Here is a 21,554-nt window from a genome sequence, read left to right as displayed (position 1 = left end):
TTCTTAGCACAAAATTAAAATTCAGAAATGGTTATGTTGTTTTTTGGATTTCTTTTTGCCCAATGTAACTAAATTCTCTTTTATATAAATAAATAATATTTTTAATGTCATCTGAATTAGTTAGGAAATATATTATATTAATAATTATTTAATATTCAAAAAATATATATATTCATAATTAATAGTATATTTTATTTTATTCTCAAGATTTAGTGAGTTTACTTCTATCCCAATTTTATTTGTCATTTTAAATCTATATTTTTTTATTGAGTAATAATATTTTCATATTTAGGATAGATATTGAGTAATCTAATTCTCATCTTTTAGCATTAATTTAATTACAATTAAATTTTGTAGACTTGTTTTTTTTTTTAAACCTCCTCATTTTATTCTTCAATTTCACGCTCCTTGAAAAAAAAAAATTTCGAATGAATAAAATGATTTGGTGTTAAATTTAAAATTTCTAAAAATCACTTTCAAATAATTGCTACTTTGGTTAGTAATTCTTAGTGACGTAGAGATTGTGTTACAGTGTGTACTGTTCAAGTAGAGATAGGAAGATAAATGCATGACATTTTGTAAGAACGAAGAACACGTCGTGTTTATTAAAATCTGAAATTCCTGTATTTTATTTGTTGTACATGTTCATGGTTTTCAGTCCGCATACTCCCGAAGATATTTCATACAATTGTTTCTTGAACTGATTAAGCTCTTCCATACAGGCGATCAGTTCTTGTTTTGTGCAGTTTGGCTTTGCAGAAGCGCTAATATTCGGAGATCGGTCGAAGCTTTCATGCATCGTTTCCAGTTGATTCATAATCTGACGAATACGGGGAGCTATGATGAAATAGTTCTTCATTTGACTCAAATCATTCTTCATTCGCACTAATTCAGATCCTAAGGTTTGGATGTTTTTCAAGAAAATCTCAGCCAGGCCGCCGCACTCATTTCTACCAAAATTCCACTTGTCCTCATCTTTGAATCGATTTCTCGCCATTAGAAGTATATGATCAATGTACTTACTGTATACACTCACGATTTCCTCCATCAATTTCAGTGGCTCTGCCATTTTCTCCTCTAATTTCACTGCCTCCATACTAAATGCTTCGCTACTCGAATCTGCACGCAGACGAATAACTTCAGGGGATCTTGTTCTTGCTCTTTTCGATGATTCTTCCGTATATTCCTCCCTTTCTCTCACTTCGAAACGACCTCGGATTTCTGGTGGAACATTAAACATCTTGATTTCTTCCACGCCCGCTATTCTCAGAGGTCTCTCCATTCGAAATTGAGGATACGGTGACTGAAAATCATCAACGAGTTTCTGTTTCTTTCTCGAATCCTTTTGCTGATCATCATCTGATGGAACATTAAACATCTCGATTTCTTTCACGTCCGCTATTCTCAGAGATTTCTCCATTCGATATTGAGGATATGGTGACTGGAAATCTTCAACAAATTTCTGTTTCTTTCTCGAATCCTGTTGCTGATCATCATCTTGTTCTTTCGGATCTATATCCATCGCTCGATTCGTTCCACTCAAGGTATGGTCACTATCTTCTTCCCCTTTCTTGATTCTTCTTCTCTCTTTCTTAGTGCTTCTTTCCACCGTCTAATTCAGATTTTCAAATGATTCAAATCCCCGTTTCCCTGTTTTCAAACTCACTCACTCACCATTTTATATTTATATACCGTCTATTTTCATATCTTGTAAAATTATTGTTTTTAATTGAATTTTTATTAATATAATTTTTTGGCTTTTCTCCTCCTCATTATTAATTATTTATTTATTTTTAAAAATAATATCTTAAATTATTAATAATTAATTAAGATTTTTTTTTTTTTGAGTTTGAGGAAAAAAAAAAAACATATTTATTAAAATAATAATTTGATAAGAGATAAGAAAAGAATTTATTTTTAGTTTGAGAAAAAAAAACATAGGTTGGAATTGTTAGTAATCACAATTCTACACGATGTTATAATATTGTCCACTTTGAGTAGCTCTCATGATTTTGTGGTATAATATTGTCCCCTTTAGTTCATTTTGAGTAGCTCTCATGGCTTTGCTTTGGGCTTTCCCAAAAAATCTCATATCAATAGAGATAGTATTCTTCAGTTATAAACTCACGATCTTCCACTAAATTAATCAATGTGGGACTCATTCCAATAATCACTTGAGTGGAAGCTCTAGTGGTTTTGCTTTGGGCTTCTCCAAAAAGTCTTATACGAATGGAGATGATAGTATTTCTCACTTTTAAACTCACGAATCTTCCACTAAATGTAATTAAGGTAGGATTCACTCCCAATAATCCCTCAGCTCCCAATAATCCATAATCCATAAGATATTTTTGATTTGATATACGATTGGAATTACAAAAAATAATGTTCCTTTGAATCCTTGATAAGTTTTAAAACTTGGCACACTAACTCATCCGCGCCGTTCTTGCACCGTTTCAGCTCATGCTCACACACCCGCAATTCTAAATCCGTACAATCCTTCTCAGAAACAATCCCAATATTTGGAGAGGCTTCCATATGTTCGTCAATCTCATCCAGTTGAGTCAAAATTGTATGAAATTTCACATATTCCTCCCTCAGATCCTTCCTCTTCCTTATCCGTCGCATTTCGTCATTCATTATCTGCACCTTTCGTATTACGCCGTCCAACAGATCCGCGCCTTCTTCCAGTTGAGATATCCGATTCGGTGCACCTCGACGCCTCTCTATCGCCATCTCCATCACATGCCCAATGTATACAGAGAATCCCAATGTAATACAGCGGAGCAACACCAGAGGATCGAAAATTATTTCAGGTTCGTGTATTTTCTCTTTTCCTTTTCTTGAACTGCTGAATTCATTGAACAAATTCTTGTTTTCCTTTTTCTGCTTCTTCCTCTCGAAGCTTCCGTCCTCTTCCACGTCCTTTATTATTAAACGCCCTTCTTTCTTTCTCCTTTCGACTTCCTTCATCTTTGGATCTTCCAACTCTTTAAGGTGTGAACGATTCCATAATTGGAGTATTGTTTTCAAATGTTTTTTCTTGAAATTGTATAGCGTTTGTACTGCGATTATTTGGTTCTCTGTTGTCGATCTCACTTCCTCGTTTTGTACGATTTCTCCGGGATCATTTTGTTCATTCTCCACATTGTTCATATCTTCTTGCGGATTTTCTTGTTCTTGCTCGTGTTCTGCGGCCGCGTGCACGGATTCTCGATTTGATTCGTCTGCCATTTGTGCAATCGGAGGCCGATTTGCTTTCTACTTTCTCGGCTTCCTCGAGTTCTTCAGTTAGTTGCGTTCTCAACCTCAATGTTCTCTCCTCTGTCGTAATTATATACAGCTTAAGAATTAAAACCGAGTAATTCTTTTTTTCTTTTTTTTTTTTTAAATTAACCACGGTTGAAATAAATCGGTTTTTAGAAGGAACAAAAAAAAAAAAAAAAAAAAAAAAAAATATTTTATTACAATATGGCTTTGCTTTTAAATTTTCAATTAACCTAGAATTTTAATAAAGTTTTGATAATTTAATTTCTTAGTGTTTAATAACAATTTTGATTTTTAAAATTAAGTATATGAATATTAAGGAATAAAAAAGTCACTTTTGCATGCATTTTAATTTTAGGGGAGACTTATAGTATACTTTGTTCGAGGAGAGGATTGGTGAGAATTATTGGGGGTGAGTCCGTTAGTTTAGTAGAAGATCATGAGTTTACAAGTGAGGAATACTATCTGTACTGGTATGAGGCTTCTTGGGGAAGCCCAAAACAAAGCTCGAGAGAGCTTATGTTCAACGTGGACAATATCATACTATTGTGGATATTCGTGATTCCTAACAGGGTATCAGAATCATGCCCTAAATTTAGTCATGTCATTAGAATCCTCAAATATGGAACAAAGAATTGTGAGCCTTGATTGAGGGGAGGCTATTTGAGAGCTCCATAAGCCTAAAGCGAGGCTTATAGTTCCCTTTGTATCCTTACTAATAGTCGGACAAATCATTGACTAGATTGATTTCATTCGCATTAAAGGACTTTTGGACAATGATTTAGATTGGTGGGTGAGAATTTGAATTAAAAGGGATAAACAAAGAAGACGAAAGAAGATTAAGGAATGATGTTGAAAATCCATAAGAAGAGGTGATAGAGAGAAGAATGAGATGTTAGTTACATTTGGGAGTTAAAATAATTTTCCTCGTTTGATGCCTTATTTATTCCCTTCAGTTCTATGATTGCCTCCATCAGCTCACACAGTTCTTTCTTGGAACGCTCAAGCTCGACCAAGCTCGACGGCAACACACGCTCTGTAAATTTGGGGTCTGAAACAAGGGCGATATGAGGAGAGTAGCTGATTCGTGAATTCAAATCTCGAATTTGAACTATGATATCACCAATATGAGTTTCTCTGAAGGAATATTCCTCCTGCAAATTCTCATCGTTCTTCATCCGTTCCATTTCAGCAGGCACTCTCTTCAGCCTCTGCTTCAGAGTCTCAACCAGGTGCTTTCCTCTTTCAACAATCTTGCTCCATCTCTGCATTTCCTTTTCTTCTTCGTATTTCCCTTCTTCTTTCAGCATCTCAAGTATGAACTCCACGAACTCGTGGTATTTCCATACGATTTCCATGATTATCTCCAGAGGATCCATTGCCGGATCGGATTCTGTAACAACCTCTGCTGCTTTCGCTGCCTCCGATTCTGCGATTCTTGTTCTTTTCATTGCTTGTTCTTCAGATTCTTCCTCTGATTCTATGGCAAGCTCATCCGGCAAACTATCCATAAATTCATTAAAATCATCTGGCACATTCAACAGAAGGTCTAGGTCAAAATCATCTACGAAATATTCATCTTCCTCCTCCCTTATTTGTTCAATTGTCTCGTTCGAAACTCTTTCATTGAAATCATATGGCACATTCAACAGAAGGTCAGGTTCAAAATCTTCAAAATCTTCAAAAACTTCAAAATCTTCAAAATCTTCAAAATCTTCAAAATCTTCAAAATTTTCATAATCTTCAAAATCTTCAAAATCTTCAAAATCTTCATCTGCCTCCTCCTTTATTTCTTCAATTGTCTCGTTCGAAACAATTTCATTGAAATCATCTGGCACATTCAACAGAAGGTCAGGGTCAAAATCTTCATAATCTTCATCTTTTTCCTCCTTTATTTGTTCAATTGTCTCGTTCGGAACTCTTTCATTGAAATCATCAGGCACATTCAACAGAAGGTCAAGGTCAAAATCTTCAAAATCTTCATCTTCCTCCTCCTTTATTTGTTCAATTGTCTCGTTCGGAACTCTTTCATGAAAATCATCTGGCACATTCAACAGAAGGTCAATGTCAAAATCTTCAGCATAATAATCATCTTGTTCTTCCTTCTTTATTTTGCCGATCTCTTCTTCTTCTTCTTCTTCTTCTTTCTCCTCCTCCTTTATTTGTTCAATTGTCGCGTTCGAATCTTTTTCTCTATCTTCTTTTCCCTCTGTAACCATCTTCTTGCGAATTTCTTGGTTCAAGATTGAAGATCGCGACGGTGGATTGGATAATCAACTTCAAGAATTGATTCAGAACCAAAATTTCTAGTCCGTTTACTTCATTGCTTTCATCTCCACTTATTAATCTTCGAGATTCGTCTAGGGCTGAAGTTGATGAACATTCATCTATTGCTCAATTTATACATTGTACTTGTCTGGTGATTAAATTTTTATGGGTAAAATATATATTAAAATATGGATTTGCTTTTAAGTCAAACTATAAATTTAGCTATTTTCTCTAATGGATTGTTCTAAATATGAAAAATCATTTAATAAGTATTTCATATTTTAATTTTCCGTTTACTGAAGGAAGTATAAATTAAATTAATAATTTAATTATTTAGACTTTAATATCCACTTATAAATACTATTTTCACTTTAACATTTTCCTTATTTATTATCTATTTAATAGTGAAAACTAAAAAAATATAATTTTTAAAAACTTGATTTAATTTTTTAAATTCAAAAGTTATTGTGAAAAAAATAAAAAAATCAAATAATTATCCAACTTAAATAATTTTGATAATAAATTATTTCTACACCTTCTTTTAAAGCATACGGGTGGAAAAATTTGAACTCTCGAATACTATGCTCCATTTCGGAGAGTATTATTATTGTAATTTGGACCAAGATTTGAAATTTAGAGGGGTAAAAGGGAAAATGAAATCTTAGAAGTCTTGTATACCGGAACACGAGGAGTTATATTCAAATATAAACAATAAAACTAACATATAAGTTTTGGAAGTACAAAATATGCTTGTGGAGTCGATATCCAAATAGTTTACAACATGACATAAGTTTTAAGAAAGCGACATTAAAATGATATGAAAAGGGAACGACTAGATCTAGAGATACTCTCTATAAGTTGTATGGCTCTACACGCTCCTGTCGTCGAACAGTGGCCTACGATCCATTTGTAAAACAAAGAACAAGAACGAGTATAAAAATATGCAATAAACAACCAACTTGTAAGCTCTCATCGAAACTTCTCCTATCCAATGTTTCTTAAGCTATGTTCTCAGGGTCCTAGAGTTAACCAATTTCATGGCTTGAGTTCTTTCTAACACTACCATACTTAAGGTTCATATACTCTACTTACTCTTATTTCAAGGGTGTAAGTCATCAATCGGAGTGTATTTGGGTTTCTAGGTGCACTTAGCCTCTTATTTCCTACTCTCCATGATCCATCTAGTCATCACGCTTCATGCACGTAGGTCGGGGTACTATCACTTGTCTTGATCTCTAAGGAAGTCTAAGAGGTATGGAGGACCCACTACTTCTATAGGTAACTCAATCTACTTGTAACTTCATACTTACCTACTACAAAACGCTAGCAAAAAATTCTTCTAATGGCACCTAACAACTTCTCTATTTTCTTCCCCTTCCAAGCTTTTAAATAGTGCATGCTCCCCACCAAACGCAACTAAACCTCGTTTAATAGTACCCTCTAACGTGTCATGGGCCCTAAAGTGGGTGGCATTGCACTTATATGCACTTATATGATTAGGATTACGCCCGAACCATCTAACATAGCTCATCGTCCTTTTTACAGATCGTAAGTTTTTTTTGTTTGTTATAAAGGATAAATGTTTTAATGACTTGAACAAAATAGCAAAATGATGGAGAAAATCCATAACAAGAACTTGGAGAGAATTAGATCTTAGTTACACATAGATCTGTGATTCCATTATTCAGATTATACTCTTATTTCTTCTTCATCTTCATCCACATGATATTCATCTTCCTCATTTCATTCCTTCAGATCTCTGATTAGCTCCATCATCGCAAACAGGTCTATCTTGCAATCGTGAAGCTCATCGAAGTACAATGGCAACACACGCACTGTAGAGTTATCGTCTGAAAGAATGCGGATATGAGGACATGTATCGACTCGTGAATTTAAATGTCGCAGTTGAGGTAAGATATGTTGAACACAAAATTTTCTGGTGGTGTATTTCTCCCGCAAATTCTTATCGTTTTTCATGCGATTCAGTTCGTAAGGCAGTCTCTGCAATCTTTGCTTCAGGCTCTCAACCAGCTGCTTTCCTCTTTCAAAAACCTCGCTCCATAACTGTGTTTTCATTTCCTCTTCGATTTTCTGTTCTTCTCCGTATTTCTGTTCTTCTTCGTATTTCTGTTCTTCTTCCAAAATCTCAAGTGCGAAGTCAACGAAGTCGTGGTATTTCGATACGATTTCCATGGTTATGTCCAGAGGATCCACTGCCGGATCGGATCCAATACGAAGTTGTTCTGTTTCCGCTTCCTCCGCTTCCTCCGCTTCCCCTGATTCTGCGATTCTTGTTCTTTTACTTACTTGTTCTTCATGTTCTTCCATTTCTTTCATTGAACTCCCTGATTCTGAATCTTTGACAATCTCACTCAGCATAGCATCCAGGTTTAATTCTTCATCATCATCTTCTTCCTTCTTTGTCTGGTCAATTTCTTCTTCTTGTTCTTCTTCTTGTTCTTCTTCTTGTTCTTCTTCTTGTTCTTCTTCTTGTTCTTCTTCTTTCTCCTTAATTTGTTCAATTGTCGCGTTCGTAACTGTTTCTCTGTCTTCTTCTCTCTCTGTAATCGTCATCTTGCGAATTTCCTGGTACAAGATTGAAGATCGCCGATGGTGGCTTGAACAATCAACCTCAAGAATTGATTCAGAACTGAATTTTCTGAGTCCGTTCACTTCTTTGGATTCATCTCCACTAACTATCTTCAAGATTCATCTAGGGATCAAGTTCATGAAGATTCATCTCTTACCCAACTATATATAGGGCTTTAAAAACCATGCCTAAATTTTTACGGGTAAATTTTACTTTTTAGTTAGTGGATTTGAACTTAATTTTTTTCATTAAATTATATTTTCTATCCCAAAAATTTGAGATTGACCTAACCAAGTGGTGATTAGACATACTCTTTAAGTTAATTAGGGTTTTGTATGATTCAACCAAGAATTTAAACGAACATGACCTAGCCACTCGCCTTGCTACACAAAATTCCAAAATTCCAAAATTCTCACAGGAACTTGATATTGGTAGTTTAATTTGGCTTCCTGTTCTTCATGAAGATGTACTCTCAAACTGGTTTATTTAGCTGCTAACATTGTTTCTTTCCTCTTCCTGTAGGCATGATTTTTGGTGTATCATGGAGTTCAATCCATTATTTGAACACATTTTGAACCACCACAGCTACTACCAGTAATCTCCACAAGAACAGGCTCCGCTACGAAAGTGATGAAAGCGGCTAGAGTCTCTAACGACGATTTCCCGACCGACGACTTTCGCTATAAGCTTGATGGCATTGTGACAATCGCCACAAATGCGGAGGTTTTTCATTACTGTTATGGTGCTACCCTCAACTGTACTGATTAATCCAAACCCAATAGCAAGCCTCTCACTATGACTTGACAGCATCTCTTCCTTTTGTTCTGACTCAACATCATGCAAGGAGAACTTCGGATCAGGTACATAACCCAATTCCTTCAACTTCCCTCTTAGCCATTCTAGTTTTTGGTATATTTTTCGGCTCGATGGATGCGACCGATCGCCCGAAAGAAAATCATGCCTGATCCCCTTAACTGTAATCCAACTACTTCCAGGTTGCTTTAAAATCCCTTCATCTTTCATCTTCTTCCTTATTTTGGAAACTTCAGTCCATTTTCCATTAGAAGCGTATAGATTGGAGAGTAATGTATAAGCAGCACTACAGCTTGGTTGTAGTTCCAACACACATTTTGCTGCCCTTTCAGCTACATCCACATTAGAGTGTTTGGAGCAACTGCTAAGCAGTGCAAGCCACACCGTGTAGTTAGCTTTGATAGGCATGGTATGAATCAGCGCTTCGGCTTCGTCCAATTCGCCATATCGGCCTAATAGATCAACCATAGAAGCATAGTGCTCATTTGTCATCTCAATACACAAGTTTTTGCCAAAATGCTTGAAAAAGCTTCTACCTTTTGTTAACAATCCACAATGGCTGCAAGCTGAAAGTAATCCTATGAGCGTAATCTCGTCTGGATCCACCCTTGAACGAATCATTTGAGCGAAGAGAGTCAAAGCCCACATCCCAAAACCATGTTGTGCACATCCAACAATGATGGAGTTCCAGGACACAACATTCTTTCTAGACATTCCTGTGAAGACAACAACCCCATCACGAATTTGTCCACATTTAGTATACATAACCACGAGAGAATTACCGACAAAGATATCATTTTCCAAGCCTAGCTTGTAAGCTACACTATGAACTTCCCTGCCTCTATCAACAGCCTCTAATCCACAACATGAATTTAGAGCACTAGTCAGAGAAGATTGATTAGGAAGCACACACATTCTCATCATACCCTTGAAAACCCGTAACGCATCGTCGTGCTTACAGTTCAATCCATATCCCGTTAGAAGAGCCGTCCAAACCGCAACATTTCTCCGTAAATCGTCGTTAAAAATGTCGAAAGCATTCTGTATTAGCTTGCAGTTTGCATAAAATGTTATAAGGGAAGCAGCTATGTATTCATCAAAGCAGTGACCAGTCTTAACAATTAGACCATGAATCTGTACACCTATGAAGAAAGTACGTATGTTTGCACAAGCTGTCAATGCACAGGCCAACGTGCTCGAAGTGGGTTTGATAAAGGAAGCCAACATTTTCTGGAAAACAAGTAGAGCTTCGTAACTCCTTCCATTCTGGTCAAGCCCACCAATCACAGAAGTCCACGAAATCACATTCCGGAAAGGCATTTTCTCAAACAACTCAACGGCATCTTCAACTCTACCATTACTAAAATATCCATGAACCATGGAATTCCAGGCAGCAACATCCCTAGTGGGCATCTCCCAGAAAAAGCGCTCAGCAACCTCAACTCTCCCAAACTCCAGCAGCCCATCGATTATGGTCGTCCAAGAAATGACATTCCTTTGCGGCATTTTGTCAAACACGTTCCAGGCCATACTTAAATCCCCACATTTGAGACACCCTTTGAGCATAGAATTCCAAGAAACCAGATCCTTCACAGGCATTTCATAGAACAGTTTCAGGGCATCCTCAAGCCTACCTTTTTCTGCATAACCCGCAATCATCATGGTGTATAAGTTAACACCAGGAGAAGATATGTGATCAAATAATGATCGGGCTTCATTGATTCTTCCGTTTCTTAGATGAAGAGAAAGCCAATAATTGTAAGAGGGAGTGGTCGAAACAGAGAACCTTTTGGTTCCAAACAAACAAATATAAGAGCTCGAGGAAATCAAAGAACAGCCAATGCGTTGAACAGAGAGGGAGAATTGGAATGACAATAGCAAAATTTTGAAAGTTGGTAATTTGGCGCCAACGTTTCGCATCGCCGTTTCTCAACGGTCACTGAGAATTCAATTCACTCGAGGCCTTAGAGAGGGACGAGGAAGCGATCGCAAAAACGTACCGTAGAAATCAATTATATTTATTAATTTCTGAAAATAAAGTTACAATTTTAATTCCTATATTTTAGCGGTGGTAATATTAAATTTTCATTATCACCGTAGAAATCTATTAAAATATTAAAATAACATATTTATTATGGCTACTTCTCTAAAAAAAAAAAAAAAGTAATATTGTAATTTTATTTAGAGAATATAAATATTTTTTTTATAACTAAGCCTATTTTTCCACACATATTTTAGTGTTGGTGCTTTTAAACAAATCACCCTCTAATTCTTAATATTACAAGTTTTAATAGAAAAAAGAATTGTTAGATTCAACTTCTCGTCGTAAATTAGAACGTTTTAACTCATAAAAGTCGTTCAAGTTGAGTCAGTAGTACAAGTAACGATGTGCAATGCACGGCTTCCCCAAAAAAGCATCGTACCAATGGAGATAGTATTATAAACTCATGAACATTCCCTAAATCAGCTGATGTGGGACTTTCATCATCAACACCACCCTCAAACAAAGTACGCCTCCTCTTAATCAAGGCTCGACTCCTTTGGAGTCTTAGTCGTTTTTTGCTATGCCTTCAAGGAGGTTTGACTCCTTTTCTTTTGGAGTCCTTTGTTCGACATTTGAGGATTTACGAATCTATTGACACAATTAAGTTTCGGATATGACTTTGATACCATGTCAGATGAAAACGACTCTCCACAATGGTATGACATTGTCCAGTTTGAACATAAGCTCTCATGGCTTTGCTTTGAGTTTCTGGAGATAGTATTTGCTTTGAGTTTCTGGAGATAGTATTGGAGATAGTATTTGATTAACTGATGTGATGCCGGATGAAGTAGAAACAGTAATATGAGAATAAAATTTCAGTGACTTTGATCTCATTTGATCCATAACAGTACGCACACGTTTTTGGAAACGAGCAGAAAACAATGAAAAAGTGATCTAATCGAACACGAAGTCGATGGAAAAACGTTGCATAACAAACTTGAGAGAGATAGAGAATTCATTCAGCCAAGCAAATATCAGATGTCATATGAATACGAAAGGAAGATGATGGCTGATTATCAACATAATTGAAACAGTAATGAATTGTTTTGTGAAATCAAGAACACTGTGCTCCAACAAAAGAAAACTCACTGTAAGACAAAACACATGTAGCAAGGGAATGTCATCAGGTTGCTAGCTCTATAAATCCATGAACATGATCTACCTTAGCCTCAGCCTCATCAAGTTTGATGACTATTTTATCGTGCTCTCGTAAAGGCTCTCGTAAAGGTCGATCCTTGCTTAAACCTTCAACCGTTCTGCGAAGACTTCTTTGTCACTGCCCCAACATAAAACAAATCATCTGAGTACAACTTAATATCGCACAACATAATTGTCGATAAATAGAACGGTCAGGTTCTAACCCAATATATAGAAACCGTGCGCTGAACTATCGGTTCGAGCCAGTAAATACATCACACAAACCACAGCAACTCAACCATGATGTTCTTTGTGGCACTGGTGGCCTCGATTCAATCAATGGCTGCACAAGGAAAACAAAAGCCTCATTTCTCAAGGAACAGTTAACAAATGATGTGCTACTATGTGTCACGGTCATGCTCGTGCGATTGTCCTATATAGGAATAACATGAACTCAAAATAACCTGATCTTCAGCTTCAGGTTTGAAATTTTCTGGACTTTCAGCGTGTGCTGCAACGTTATTAGATTCAGTCACACAAACTAATAATTTAGAAGCAAATTCATAGGCATCAGAAAAAAAGCCCTCATAAACCGATCAACCTGATAAATCTAAATCTCCATCTTCATTTGGCTTTGATGATTGTTCCTTTGTAGCTGTCTCCAACTTTTTCGAAGCGATCATATCAGGTATGGAACTATTTTCAGCAAATGCATTTTCGACAATGCTGATAGTTCCTTCAGATGCCGATACCCCTGGCATAGCCGAGTTAGCTATAGAGGCAGCAGTCGACGAGACCAAATCGCTGGTCTTCCCATCCAGTTCCTATCCATTCATCTTGTAAGTTTCTAGTGATGAAAACAAATCCATTATCAAATTAGATTCATACCTCTCGTTTCTTTGTTGAATCTATAGACTCGTCATCTGAACTGCTACTCCTACTGCTGCTACTGCTGCTGCTGCTGCTACGATCATCGTCACGAGAACCCTTGTCTGATTCATTCTGAACAGTATCATTTTTTGTCTCAGATGCAAGTCCCCCTTTCTGGTTTGTCTCTACATTGCTCAGGCCTCCCCCAGCGTTTGATGAGCTGCTCTCTTCTATTTCCTTATTCCCTTCACCAAATGGATTGGTGTGGCTTGGGTTATTCTGAGAAGCAGAATCACGGTTCTTAACACCCTCCTTTCCTGGCATCGGAAAATTCTAATCAGAATAAATCAAAACAGAATTATGTAAATCACGAGATGAAAAAAAGGGTAAATCTATTTCGAAGAGCTTTGTACGTATGAGACAATGAAGCAGCTCGCAGTAATCTAATTCAAGCCAAATCGCTCTCCACAACAATCAAAGAACTTTAGTTTAAGATATCCCAAGAGTAACAGAAACAGAAATTCAACCCAACAATTTCAACCGGAAGATCGCGATTGATTAACAGAGAAGCGAGATGAATTCAATTAATCATTAAAAAACGAGTGAACTTTGGAATGAAGCGTCCCAAGGGGGAAAATTCAAATTAATAAACACGGAACGGAAAGAAACGCTGACATTTGATTCTAGCAACAAAACAACAACAAAATCGATAGGAGGGGGGAGATTCAAATTACAAGGGTTCGAATCAAAACCAAATCTAATCAAATCCGATCCGAAAAGCAAGAACGAGGCATCACGAGCAAAAACCACTTCAGAAATTACATAATATTAGAGCGAGTGGACGAGGATCGAATCGAAGGGCGAAGAAGAGGGGGGGGGGGGGGGGGGGGGGAGTGTACCTTGAGAAGTGTTGGAAGAGGGATTGATATGCGCTTCCAATACCTTCTTTTTCTTGGCTGCTTTTCGTCTCTTAGCACCTGACGGCATGATGATCGAAGAAGAAGGCAAAGGAGGAGGAGGAGGAGGAGGAGGAGGAGGAGGAGGAGGAGGGGAGTTTTGTGGAGCAGCAGGAACTGGGGGGGGGGGGGCTCCGCAGCCTCAGAGAACGGGAACCCTTTATTGTGTGTGTGTATTCCCTTGGCTTGGTTTGGGGGTTGGCAGAGGATGTTATATTGAATGATGAGAGGAAAGCGTTATAAAAATAGGATATGGCGGGGAGGAAGGACAGGTGGGTGTGGGCTCCTGCGGATCACCATCTGGAACTTCCCTCACTAAATTTGCTCACCCCTTCCCCCAACCTTCAAAATCATTAAATAAATATATATTCCATTTTTATCCCTCTAGTTTTACAACTTTGGTGGGTCACTTTTTCATTAAAAAACGGTCAGGTAATTTTAATGATTACATTTCCAATACTCTTTCAAAAATATATTTTATATTTAAATTATAAAATAACAAAATATATCTTTTTGTAATGTTTTCAAAGTATGAACTTTTTGAGTCTTTCTAAGTACCAAGTACACAACTCCATTCTCCAAGATAATTATAATAAATAATAATAATAATAATAATATATGGTTTGAATTTGGGGCCTAAGGGGAACCTAATCATTCCTTCATATATTATTATTTTCTCGTTAATTATTATATATATATATATATATATATATATATATATATATATATATATATATATGGTTGAATATTATGATAAAAGTGAAGCCTTACCGACAGCTGTCAATGTCATGCATTATTCAAATAACGGCTAAATGCTAGTGACATAAATAAGTTACAAAAAAATTAAATTATAAAACGAAGTACAGCTAGGCAAATTTGTTGGCAAGTAAAGCTCTCAAATATAATTATATAAAAATGTCATTAAAATTCTTCAATACCAAATTGGAAAAAATATTTGAAAAAAATCAAGCAAATTGTTGAATTAATTCTACCTCCACAATACTACAGATTTTTTTTTTTTTTTTTTTTTTTTTAATTTTGGAAAAAAATATAAACATAAATGGATAGAGATTGGAGACTGGAGAGGAATATTATAAGTCATCTAAATTTATAATGATAAATGTGATTATCAATTAAAAAAACGGTATAATATGGGGAGGAATTTAAAATTTTAAAATTATATAAAAAATAATAAATGTGTCAAAAAAATGATTTAAGATCCTGTACTGGATCATCTAAATCTGTGTAGAAGTGATTTTTTAGTTTCATCCTTCTTCTAAAGTTATGAACTTTTATGGAGTGCGACTAAGGACGCATAAGCCCCATTATTGATCTTCATCAGCACATCATGGCTGCCTTTCTCTGCAATCACACCATTTTTTACTACAGCAATGATGTCAGCCCCTCTAATGGTGGTGAGGCGATGGGCCACAACGACCGTGGTTCTGTTAACCATTACTCTATCTAATGCATCTTGTACTACGCGCTCGGACTCGGCATCGAGTGCACTCGTGGCCTCGTCCAGCAAAAGAATTTTTGGGTCCTTTAGTATGGCTCTAGCAATGGCTATCCTCTGTTTCTGGCCTCCTGATAACTGAACTCCTCTTTCTCCTACTGAGGTTTCATAGCCACCAGGCAATGAAGAGATGAAATTATGTGCATTGGCTGCTTTTGCTGCTCCGACTATCTCTTCCTCGCTTGCATTTCCTGGTTTTCCATAAGCTATGTTGGAGCGAATTGTTTCATTGAACAACATTGGCTCTTGGCTGACCAATCCCATTTGCTGCCTCAGCCAGCTTAGTTTGAACTTGAAAATTTCCACCCCGTCCAGAAGAGCGCGGCCGGAGTCCGGGTCGTAAAACCTTTCTATCAGACTGATTACTGTCGACTTCCCGCTGCCACTTTCACCCACCAATGCAACAGTCTGCACGAGAGAATATTCTTAGAAGAACAGACAGAAAGCAGGATTCTCGAATTGCAAGCTGTTAAACCGAAGTTTGGTGAAACTTTTTGAATTAGATTATGTTTTAATATCGTTTTTACCTTTCCTGAAGGGATTCTTAAGCATAAATCTCGGAAAATTTGAATATCTGGTCTTGTTGGATACTTGAAGCTAACATGTTCAAAATCGATATTGCCAGTTACAGTGGCAAGTGTCTCGCCTTCGGTGTTGCTTGAGTCGATCTTAGGCTGGCTGTCGAGTATTTCAAATATAGAAGCTGCGGAATCCTTGGCTTTGGTGCTATCAGGAGCCAAGGCAGTGGCTTGGGAAACACCCATGGCAGAAATTGTAAGAGAGAAAAAAACCTGCAGCAGCAAATGGAGAACATTCAGATTAGTGATTGATTCTAAATGGAAGTGGAGAAAAGAAAAACATGGTATTGTTTATCATTTAACCTTGAAGACTTCCGGAAATGTTGCCTTGCCATGCTTCACTAGAATGGATCCGATGTAGAAGCAAAAAGCATTTGTGCAGAAGAGGGCAAAGAAAGAAAAGCCAAACCCGGCGCCACTGACGAGTCCTAGGCGAATTCCGTTTTTGACTGGATTTTCACATTTCTTTTCATATAAATCCATCACCTTCTTCTCAGAGCAAAATGATGCAACAGTTCTGATGCTGCCAACGGCATCGTTAGCGACCTGACTAGCTTCTTCATACATGACCTGTATTGCGTCAGAGTTCGCATTAGCTTAAGAATTGCATTTCATCAATTGACGAAAGAATTGGTGGATCAGACAAACAAACCTTGGCATCTGCACTGAACCCTCTCGTGAACTTGGTCTGGAGGTAACCTTGTACAAGCAACAAAGGCGACACGGCTAGAATCACGAAAGCTAATATCCAGTTAGCTGAGAATGCTATGATTAACCCAGCTGTGATGGTTGCAATGTTCTGGACTACTAAGGCCAAGGCATCCCCTACAAGTCCTCTAACTGTGGCAGCATCAGTGGACAACCTTGCACCAATTGCACCACTGAAATATAGGAAGGAGCTTAGCTTATTAAGAGTTAATGATGAGATAAAGATGTTAATGCAGCGATTTCGAAGTTCTAAACTGACCTTGTGTTTGCAGGATCATCAAAATAGCTAATCTGTTGGTGGACAATCTTTTCAAATGTCAAAGACCGAATCCGTTCGATTAACTTTCCGCCTACAATTCCAAAAAGGAAATTCTGTGTAGGTGCAGCAAAGAATATGAGACATCCTAGACCAAGATACACAAGTGCCCAATACTTGGATTCTTTCTCAAGCTGGCTTGCGGGTTTATAAAACATTCCAATGGCACTTGAGAGTAAAAGGCCAAATATAGGAAAAACTATGCCACTCAATACTGCTGCGATGGATCCAAGGAGCAAAACTGGAATTTCAGGCTTATTCAAGGCTGCCAATCGTTTCAATGGAACACTTTTACGCTTTTTCAGATCAATGTCTGCTCTTTCTGGTCCGTCCTCATCGATTTCTTGATCTTGGATATGAACTGAACCCGGAATGCCAAAGTTGATAGTGAATGAAGGCCGACTAATTGATGAACCCCTACTTACGGATCTCCTCATTGATGTTTTCGTACTATCAAGACTGTCCATTCTATTGTCTACATCAACTGTATCATTGGTTAGGTTTGTTGCTGTCTCTGCTGTAGTTCCTTCTTGCAGACGGATTAGCTGGGAATAAGCTCCATCAGGATTTTCGATCAGTTCATCATGTGTTCCTAAATTTCAAAATTTGTTCACTTTATTAACTACATTGTAAACCTTAGGAATGGAAATCTCAAATTAGTTGATTCTGAAGCAAACCTTTCTCAAGAAGTTTCCCTTGATGCACCACTGCTATAGTGTCAGCATTCCTTATAGTTGTCAAGCGATGTGCAACAACCACGGTAGTCCGATTGTCCATCACTCTTACAAGTGCTTCTTGAACAATACGCTCTGATTCTGTATCTAAAGCACTAGTTGCTTCATCAAGGAGCAGAATCCTGGGATCTTTCAAAATGGCCCTTGAAATGGCAATTCTTTGCTTCTGTCCACCTGATAGCTGGGTCCCATGCTCGCCTACCATCGTATCAAGCCCCTTCGGAATAAAATGCAGACTTGTTAAAACTTAAGTAACAAAGCTTTTGAGATTCAAGAAAGAGAAGGAAATTAGCCAGAAACTTGCAATCAGAAACATAGCATAAAGAATAAAGTGGACGACGACTACAGTTTGAGGTTTACCAAAGGCAGCTTGTCAATGAACTTTGCAGCATTGGCAAGCTCAGTTGCTGCTCTGATCTCTTCTTCTGTCGCATTTTCTTTCCCGTACAGTATATTCTCCTTTATAGTAGTTGCAAAGAGAATAGGTTCTTGGCTAACAAGACCAATTTTTTCCCTTATCCATCTAAGCTTTAAGTTCTTCAAATTCACTCCATCTATAAGTACTTCACCAGAATCCGGATCATAGAATCTTTCAAGTAAACTGATAACTGTTGACTTTCCGCTTCCACTATGTCCAACAAGTGCAGCAGTTGTTCCACGGTGAACAAACAACGAGAATCCTGAAAAAATCTGCACATCTGGCCGAGCAGGGTACCTGAAGTAGACATCCTTAAGTTCAATGTCACCTTGTATGTCTTCCAGCGTTATACCACTGGCATCATAGGAATCAATTTTTGGTTCTCGTTTGATTGTCTCAAACATTTTGTAGGCTGCAGCCTGTCCTGAAGCAAATGCATTGACCACTGGTGATGTCTGCCCCAATGACCTAATGACCAGAAAAATGTTGATGAATTTTCCATTGATAAGAAAAAGTGGCTGCAAGACAGTCATTCAGCTGAAATGAAAATTTCAACTTACATTCCACCAGTCATAATTGCAAAGATAACATTGATGACTTGTCCACCATTGTATCCCTTCTCAATGATAAGCTTGGATCCATACCATACAGCAAGCCCATAGGTGCCAAAGACAATTAGCAATATTAGGCCGAGTCCTAAACCCGAGGCGAGTCCTTGTTTAACTGTTGACTTGTAGGCTATTTTCAGCTTGGCATTGTATTTCTCAATAGCTTGCTTCTCCCCAGTATAGGATGCTACCTTGAATAATTAAAAAGAACAATACATACAAGTGAATTACAGATTACAGAAAGATAGCTTAAGATTCAAGAGAATGAACTTAATCTTACTGTTCTAATAGCCCCAACTGTTTGTTCTACGACATTCCCTGCTTCAGCATAAGCAATCTGTCCACGGCTTGACATTCTAGACATGATCAGTGATGCGGCACCACCAGCAGCTACAATTGCAGGAATGCAGGAGAGCAAAACCACAGCAAGAAGCCATCCCTTCATGAAGGCAACCGCAAAACCACCGAGGAAAGTTGATAGTAACTGTATGAACTTCCCCACCTATCAAACAATCAAAATTATGATACTAAATTTGGTGAGTATAGAAATAGAACCGAATAGAAGTCATTTGGTAAAAGAACACATACCTTTTCTCCCATGGCATCTTGTATCAAAATGGTGTCTCCAGACATTCGACCAATAACTTCTCCAGTTGTAGTTTCAGTGTCAAAGAATGTAATGTCCTGTCTTAGTATTGTTTTCAAATACAATGCTCGAATACGTGCTGCCTGTCTTTCTCCTGTTACCATCCAACATGCAACCTCTGCAATTGATTGTTTTCAAATATCCATTAACACCATGAACAGTGCTTAAGCTCTATGTCTAAGCTCAAACCAGCATTTAGAACGTCTTCCTTAGACTAAAAGAGGAAGAAGACAATCTAAAACAGAATATCACAGATGAAAAACATTTGTTGTAACTTACGTAGGAACGAAGCAATTCCAGTGCCAATTCCCAGGAACACGAAGTCTAAAGAAATCTGGAAGCCAAAAAGATTAAAAGGTAAATATATACAGTAAGATTTATATATATTTTTTTTTTTTTGGTTTTTTCCTGTACAGAAAGAAAACAAAAAAAAGAAAACAAGAGAAGGTATGAAATCTCTGGGGCTTAAAGAACAAAGCAAGAACTTGTTGGATTGAGAAAAAGAGATCATGAGAGACAAGTGTTTATCACTAAAGTAAATTACTGGACCAATGAACCGACAACACATGACTTATCATATCACATGAACCTGAACAACACAGAATCTAGACCAAGTCAATCCACTCCAGCATTTACGTTTCTTTTACGGGATAAATTATCTGTACCCGAACAATTACAAGATATTAAGGCATATTTGAGGATTCTTTTTTAAGTATAGGAATCAAATTTTGTTCTCTAAAACGATTGGATTGAATTAATTGAGGATCAGAAATTCACAAATATTAGTTTCGTAACGGAAACACATTCATCGATAATCGTGGAAGAAAGCTTCCACAACAAAGTAACTCCAAATATATATACAAAAAAGTTACTAATAGTTTGAGGAGGTTGAAAACGTATTACTAATAAAAGATCAGGCGAAATAAGGAACTAGGCTTGGAGCAGGAATCTGTGTATTAAAATATAAAATAAAATAAAACACCGAGGCACCTTGGAAACTTGAGCGACAACATCAGACTGATCGGAGGAGCCAAAGGAGTTGATCATCTTGCCGAAAATAAGCGTCATGATTGGCTGAGAGATACCATTAGCGATGGCGCAGACGGTGCCGAGTGTCATCAACATAACGTCGAACCGATCGGCGAATGTGAAGAGTTTATAGAAAGGGACCTTCTGACCGTCTCGTCCATTCCGAGGACCCGGCGGCAAGTCGGTAGGGGTGTCGCTGCCGTCCATGGCGGTTCAAGTGGGTGCAAAAGCAGGAGAAGAGATTAAAGGAAAAGGCAACAGGAGTGTGTTAAAGAGGGTAATCAAACGTAACGTGAAAGAGGATTCAAGATTGATGAAGAAAAATGAAATTTGAGAAACAAGATTGCGGGATTAAATATTACTGAGGATTGAATTTAAAGAACAACAATGGCATCCATTTCTGTTCCTTGAAAAATTCGGAAACATCTGAAGGCGCTAGAGTGAGATTCATGTGAGCGAAAATATGGGAAGGAATTATAATCTCATGAACTGAAATCACGATTCCACGTATGCCTTCTTCTAGAAACATTGTATTTAGTATAGTTATTTATTTATTTCCTATTTTGTAGAATATAAACGTTATTGCCTTTTAAATTATATTAAATAGGGAACTTGAAACTTATAAAATAAATAATGCTTCTAGAAATTAACACGTGGGTGTTTTCGTTTAATTTTTTTTTTTTAAATTAAAATTTTCATTTATATCTAATAAACACTCAAAATAATGAGTGAACTTTCCAAAATAAACAATCAAAATAATGAGTGAAGTTACCAAAATAAAATTAAAATATAATAAAGAAAGAAACACAATTTCATTCCTCTCAATTAATTTCACTCCATAAAAGCCTACCCTCTTTTTTTTTTTTTTTTTTTTTTAATATTATTATTATTATTATTATTTTATATTAGTTAATTCTTATCCATTAATATCAAATAAACCTAATAATATTTTGTAATTTCTTATAAATAATTAGAATCTTAGATACTTGTGAACTTATATATTTTTATTTTTTATTATTATCAGGTTTTCATTTTAAATTTTTAAAATTTTTTTTAATT

General features: G+C 36.9%; 3 protein-coding genes across 3 annotated transcripts; all 3 read right to left on the bottom strand.

Moving 5' to 3' along the window:
• Positions 1–8,426: 8,426 nt before the first annotated feature.
• LOC111782279 (Pentatricopeptide repeat (PPR) superfamily protein) lies at positions 8,427–11,091 on the bottom strand. Its single transcript, XM_023663127.2, has one exon. The coding sequence runs from the start codon at positions 10,853–10,855 to the stop codon at positions 8,711–8,713; it is 2,145 nt and encodes a 714-aa protein (XP_023518895.2). The 5' UTR covers positions 10,856–11,091; the 3' UTR covers positions 8,427–8,710.
• Positions 11,092–11,965: 874 nt separating this feature from the next.
• LOC111782281 (uncharacterized) lies at positions 11,966–14,091 on the bottom strand. The gene is made up of 6 exons (XM_023663132.2): positions 13,886–14,091; positions 13,005–13,303; positions 12,718–12,940; positions 12,581–12,627; positions 12,341–12,459; positions 11,966–12,255 (listed from the first exon to the last, which is right to left on the bottom strand). The coding sequence occupies exons 1-5, from the start codon at positions 13,971–13,973 to the stop codon at positions 12,367–12,369; spliced, it is 750 nt and encodes a 249-aa protein (XP_023518900.2). The 5' UTR covers positions 13,974–14,091; the 3' UTR covers positions 11,966–12,255; positions 12,341–12,366.
• Positions 14,092–15,070: 979 nt separating this feature from the next.
• On the bottom strand, positions 15,071–20,941 carry LOC111781709 (ABC transporter B family member 9). The gene is made up of 12 exons (XM_087120222.1): positions 20,457–20,941; positions 19,746–19,800; positions 19,409–19,584; positions 19,101–19,322; positions 18,773–19,011; positions 18,155–18,680; positions 17,738–18,011; positions 17,004–17,652; positions 16,689–16,917; positions 16,340–16,606; positions 15,986–16,249; positions 15,071–15,866 (listed from the first exon to the last, which is right to left on the bottom strand). The coding sequence occupies exons 1-12, from the start codon at positions 20,700–20,702 to the stop codon at positions 15,225–15,227; spliced, it is 3,789 nt and encodes a 1,262-aa protein (XP_086976348.1). The 5' UTR covers positions 20,703–20,941; the 3' UTR covers positions 15,071–15,224.
• Positions 20,942–21,554: the final 613 nt, after the last annotated feature.

This window comes from Cucurbita pepo, chromosome 19 (assembly GCF_057944985.1).
Source record: "Cucurbita pepo subsp. pepo isolate OVF chromosome 19, ASM5794498v1, whole genome shotgun sequence".
Classification (NCBI taxonomy): Eukaryota; Viridiplantae; Streptophyta; class Magnoliopsida; order Cucurbitales; family Cucurbitaceae; genus Cucurbita; species Cucurbita pepo.
Note: the sequence above shows the minus strand (reverse complement) of the source record. Positions and strands in the feature narration are given on the sequence as shown.

What these genes read in the sequence shown, in the direction of transcription:
- LOC111782279 (XM_023663127.2), bottom strand. Translation starts at nt 10,855, where the DNA reads ATGCGAAACGTTGGCGCCAAATTACCAACTTTCAAAATTTTGCTATTG.
- LOC111782281 (XM_023663132.2), bottom strand. Translation starts at nt 13,973, where the DNA reads ATGCCGTCAGGTGCTAAGAGACGAAAAGCAGCCAAGAAAAAGAAGGTA. An exon ending in CTCTTCCAACACTTCTCAAG is followed by an intron (nt 13,304 to 13,885) that starts GTACACTCCCCC and finishes TTCCGATGCCAG; the next exon opens with GAAAGGAGGGTGTTAAGAAC. An exon ending in AACCTGAAGCTGAAGATCAG is followed by an intron (nt 12,460 to 12,580) that starts GTTATTTTGAGT and finishes TTCCTTGTGCAG; the next exon opens with CCATTGATTGAATCGAGGCC.
- LOC111781709 (XM_087120222.1), bottom strand. Translation starts at nt 20,702, where the DNA reads ATGGACGGCAGCGACACCCCTACCGACTTGCCGCCGGGTCCTCGGAAT. An exon ending in GGTTCAGTGCAGATGCCAAG is followed by an intron (nt 16,607 to 16,688) that starts GTTTGTTTGTCT and finishes GACGCAATACAG; the next exon opens with GTCATGTATGAAGAAGCTAG. An exon ending in CATTTCCGGAAGTCTTCAAG is followed by an intron (nt 16,250 to 16,339) that starts GTTAAATGATAA and finishes TTGCTGCTGCAG; the next exon opens with GTTTTTTTCTCTCTTACAAT.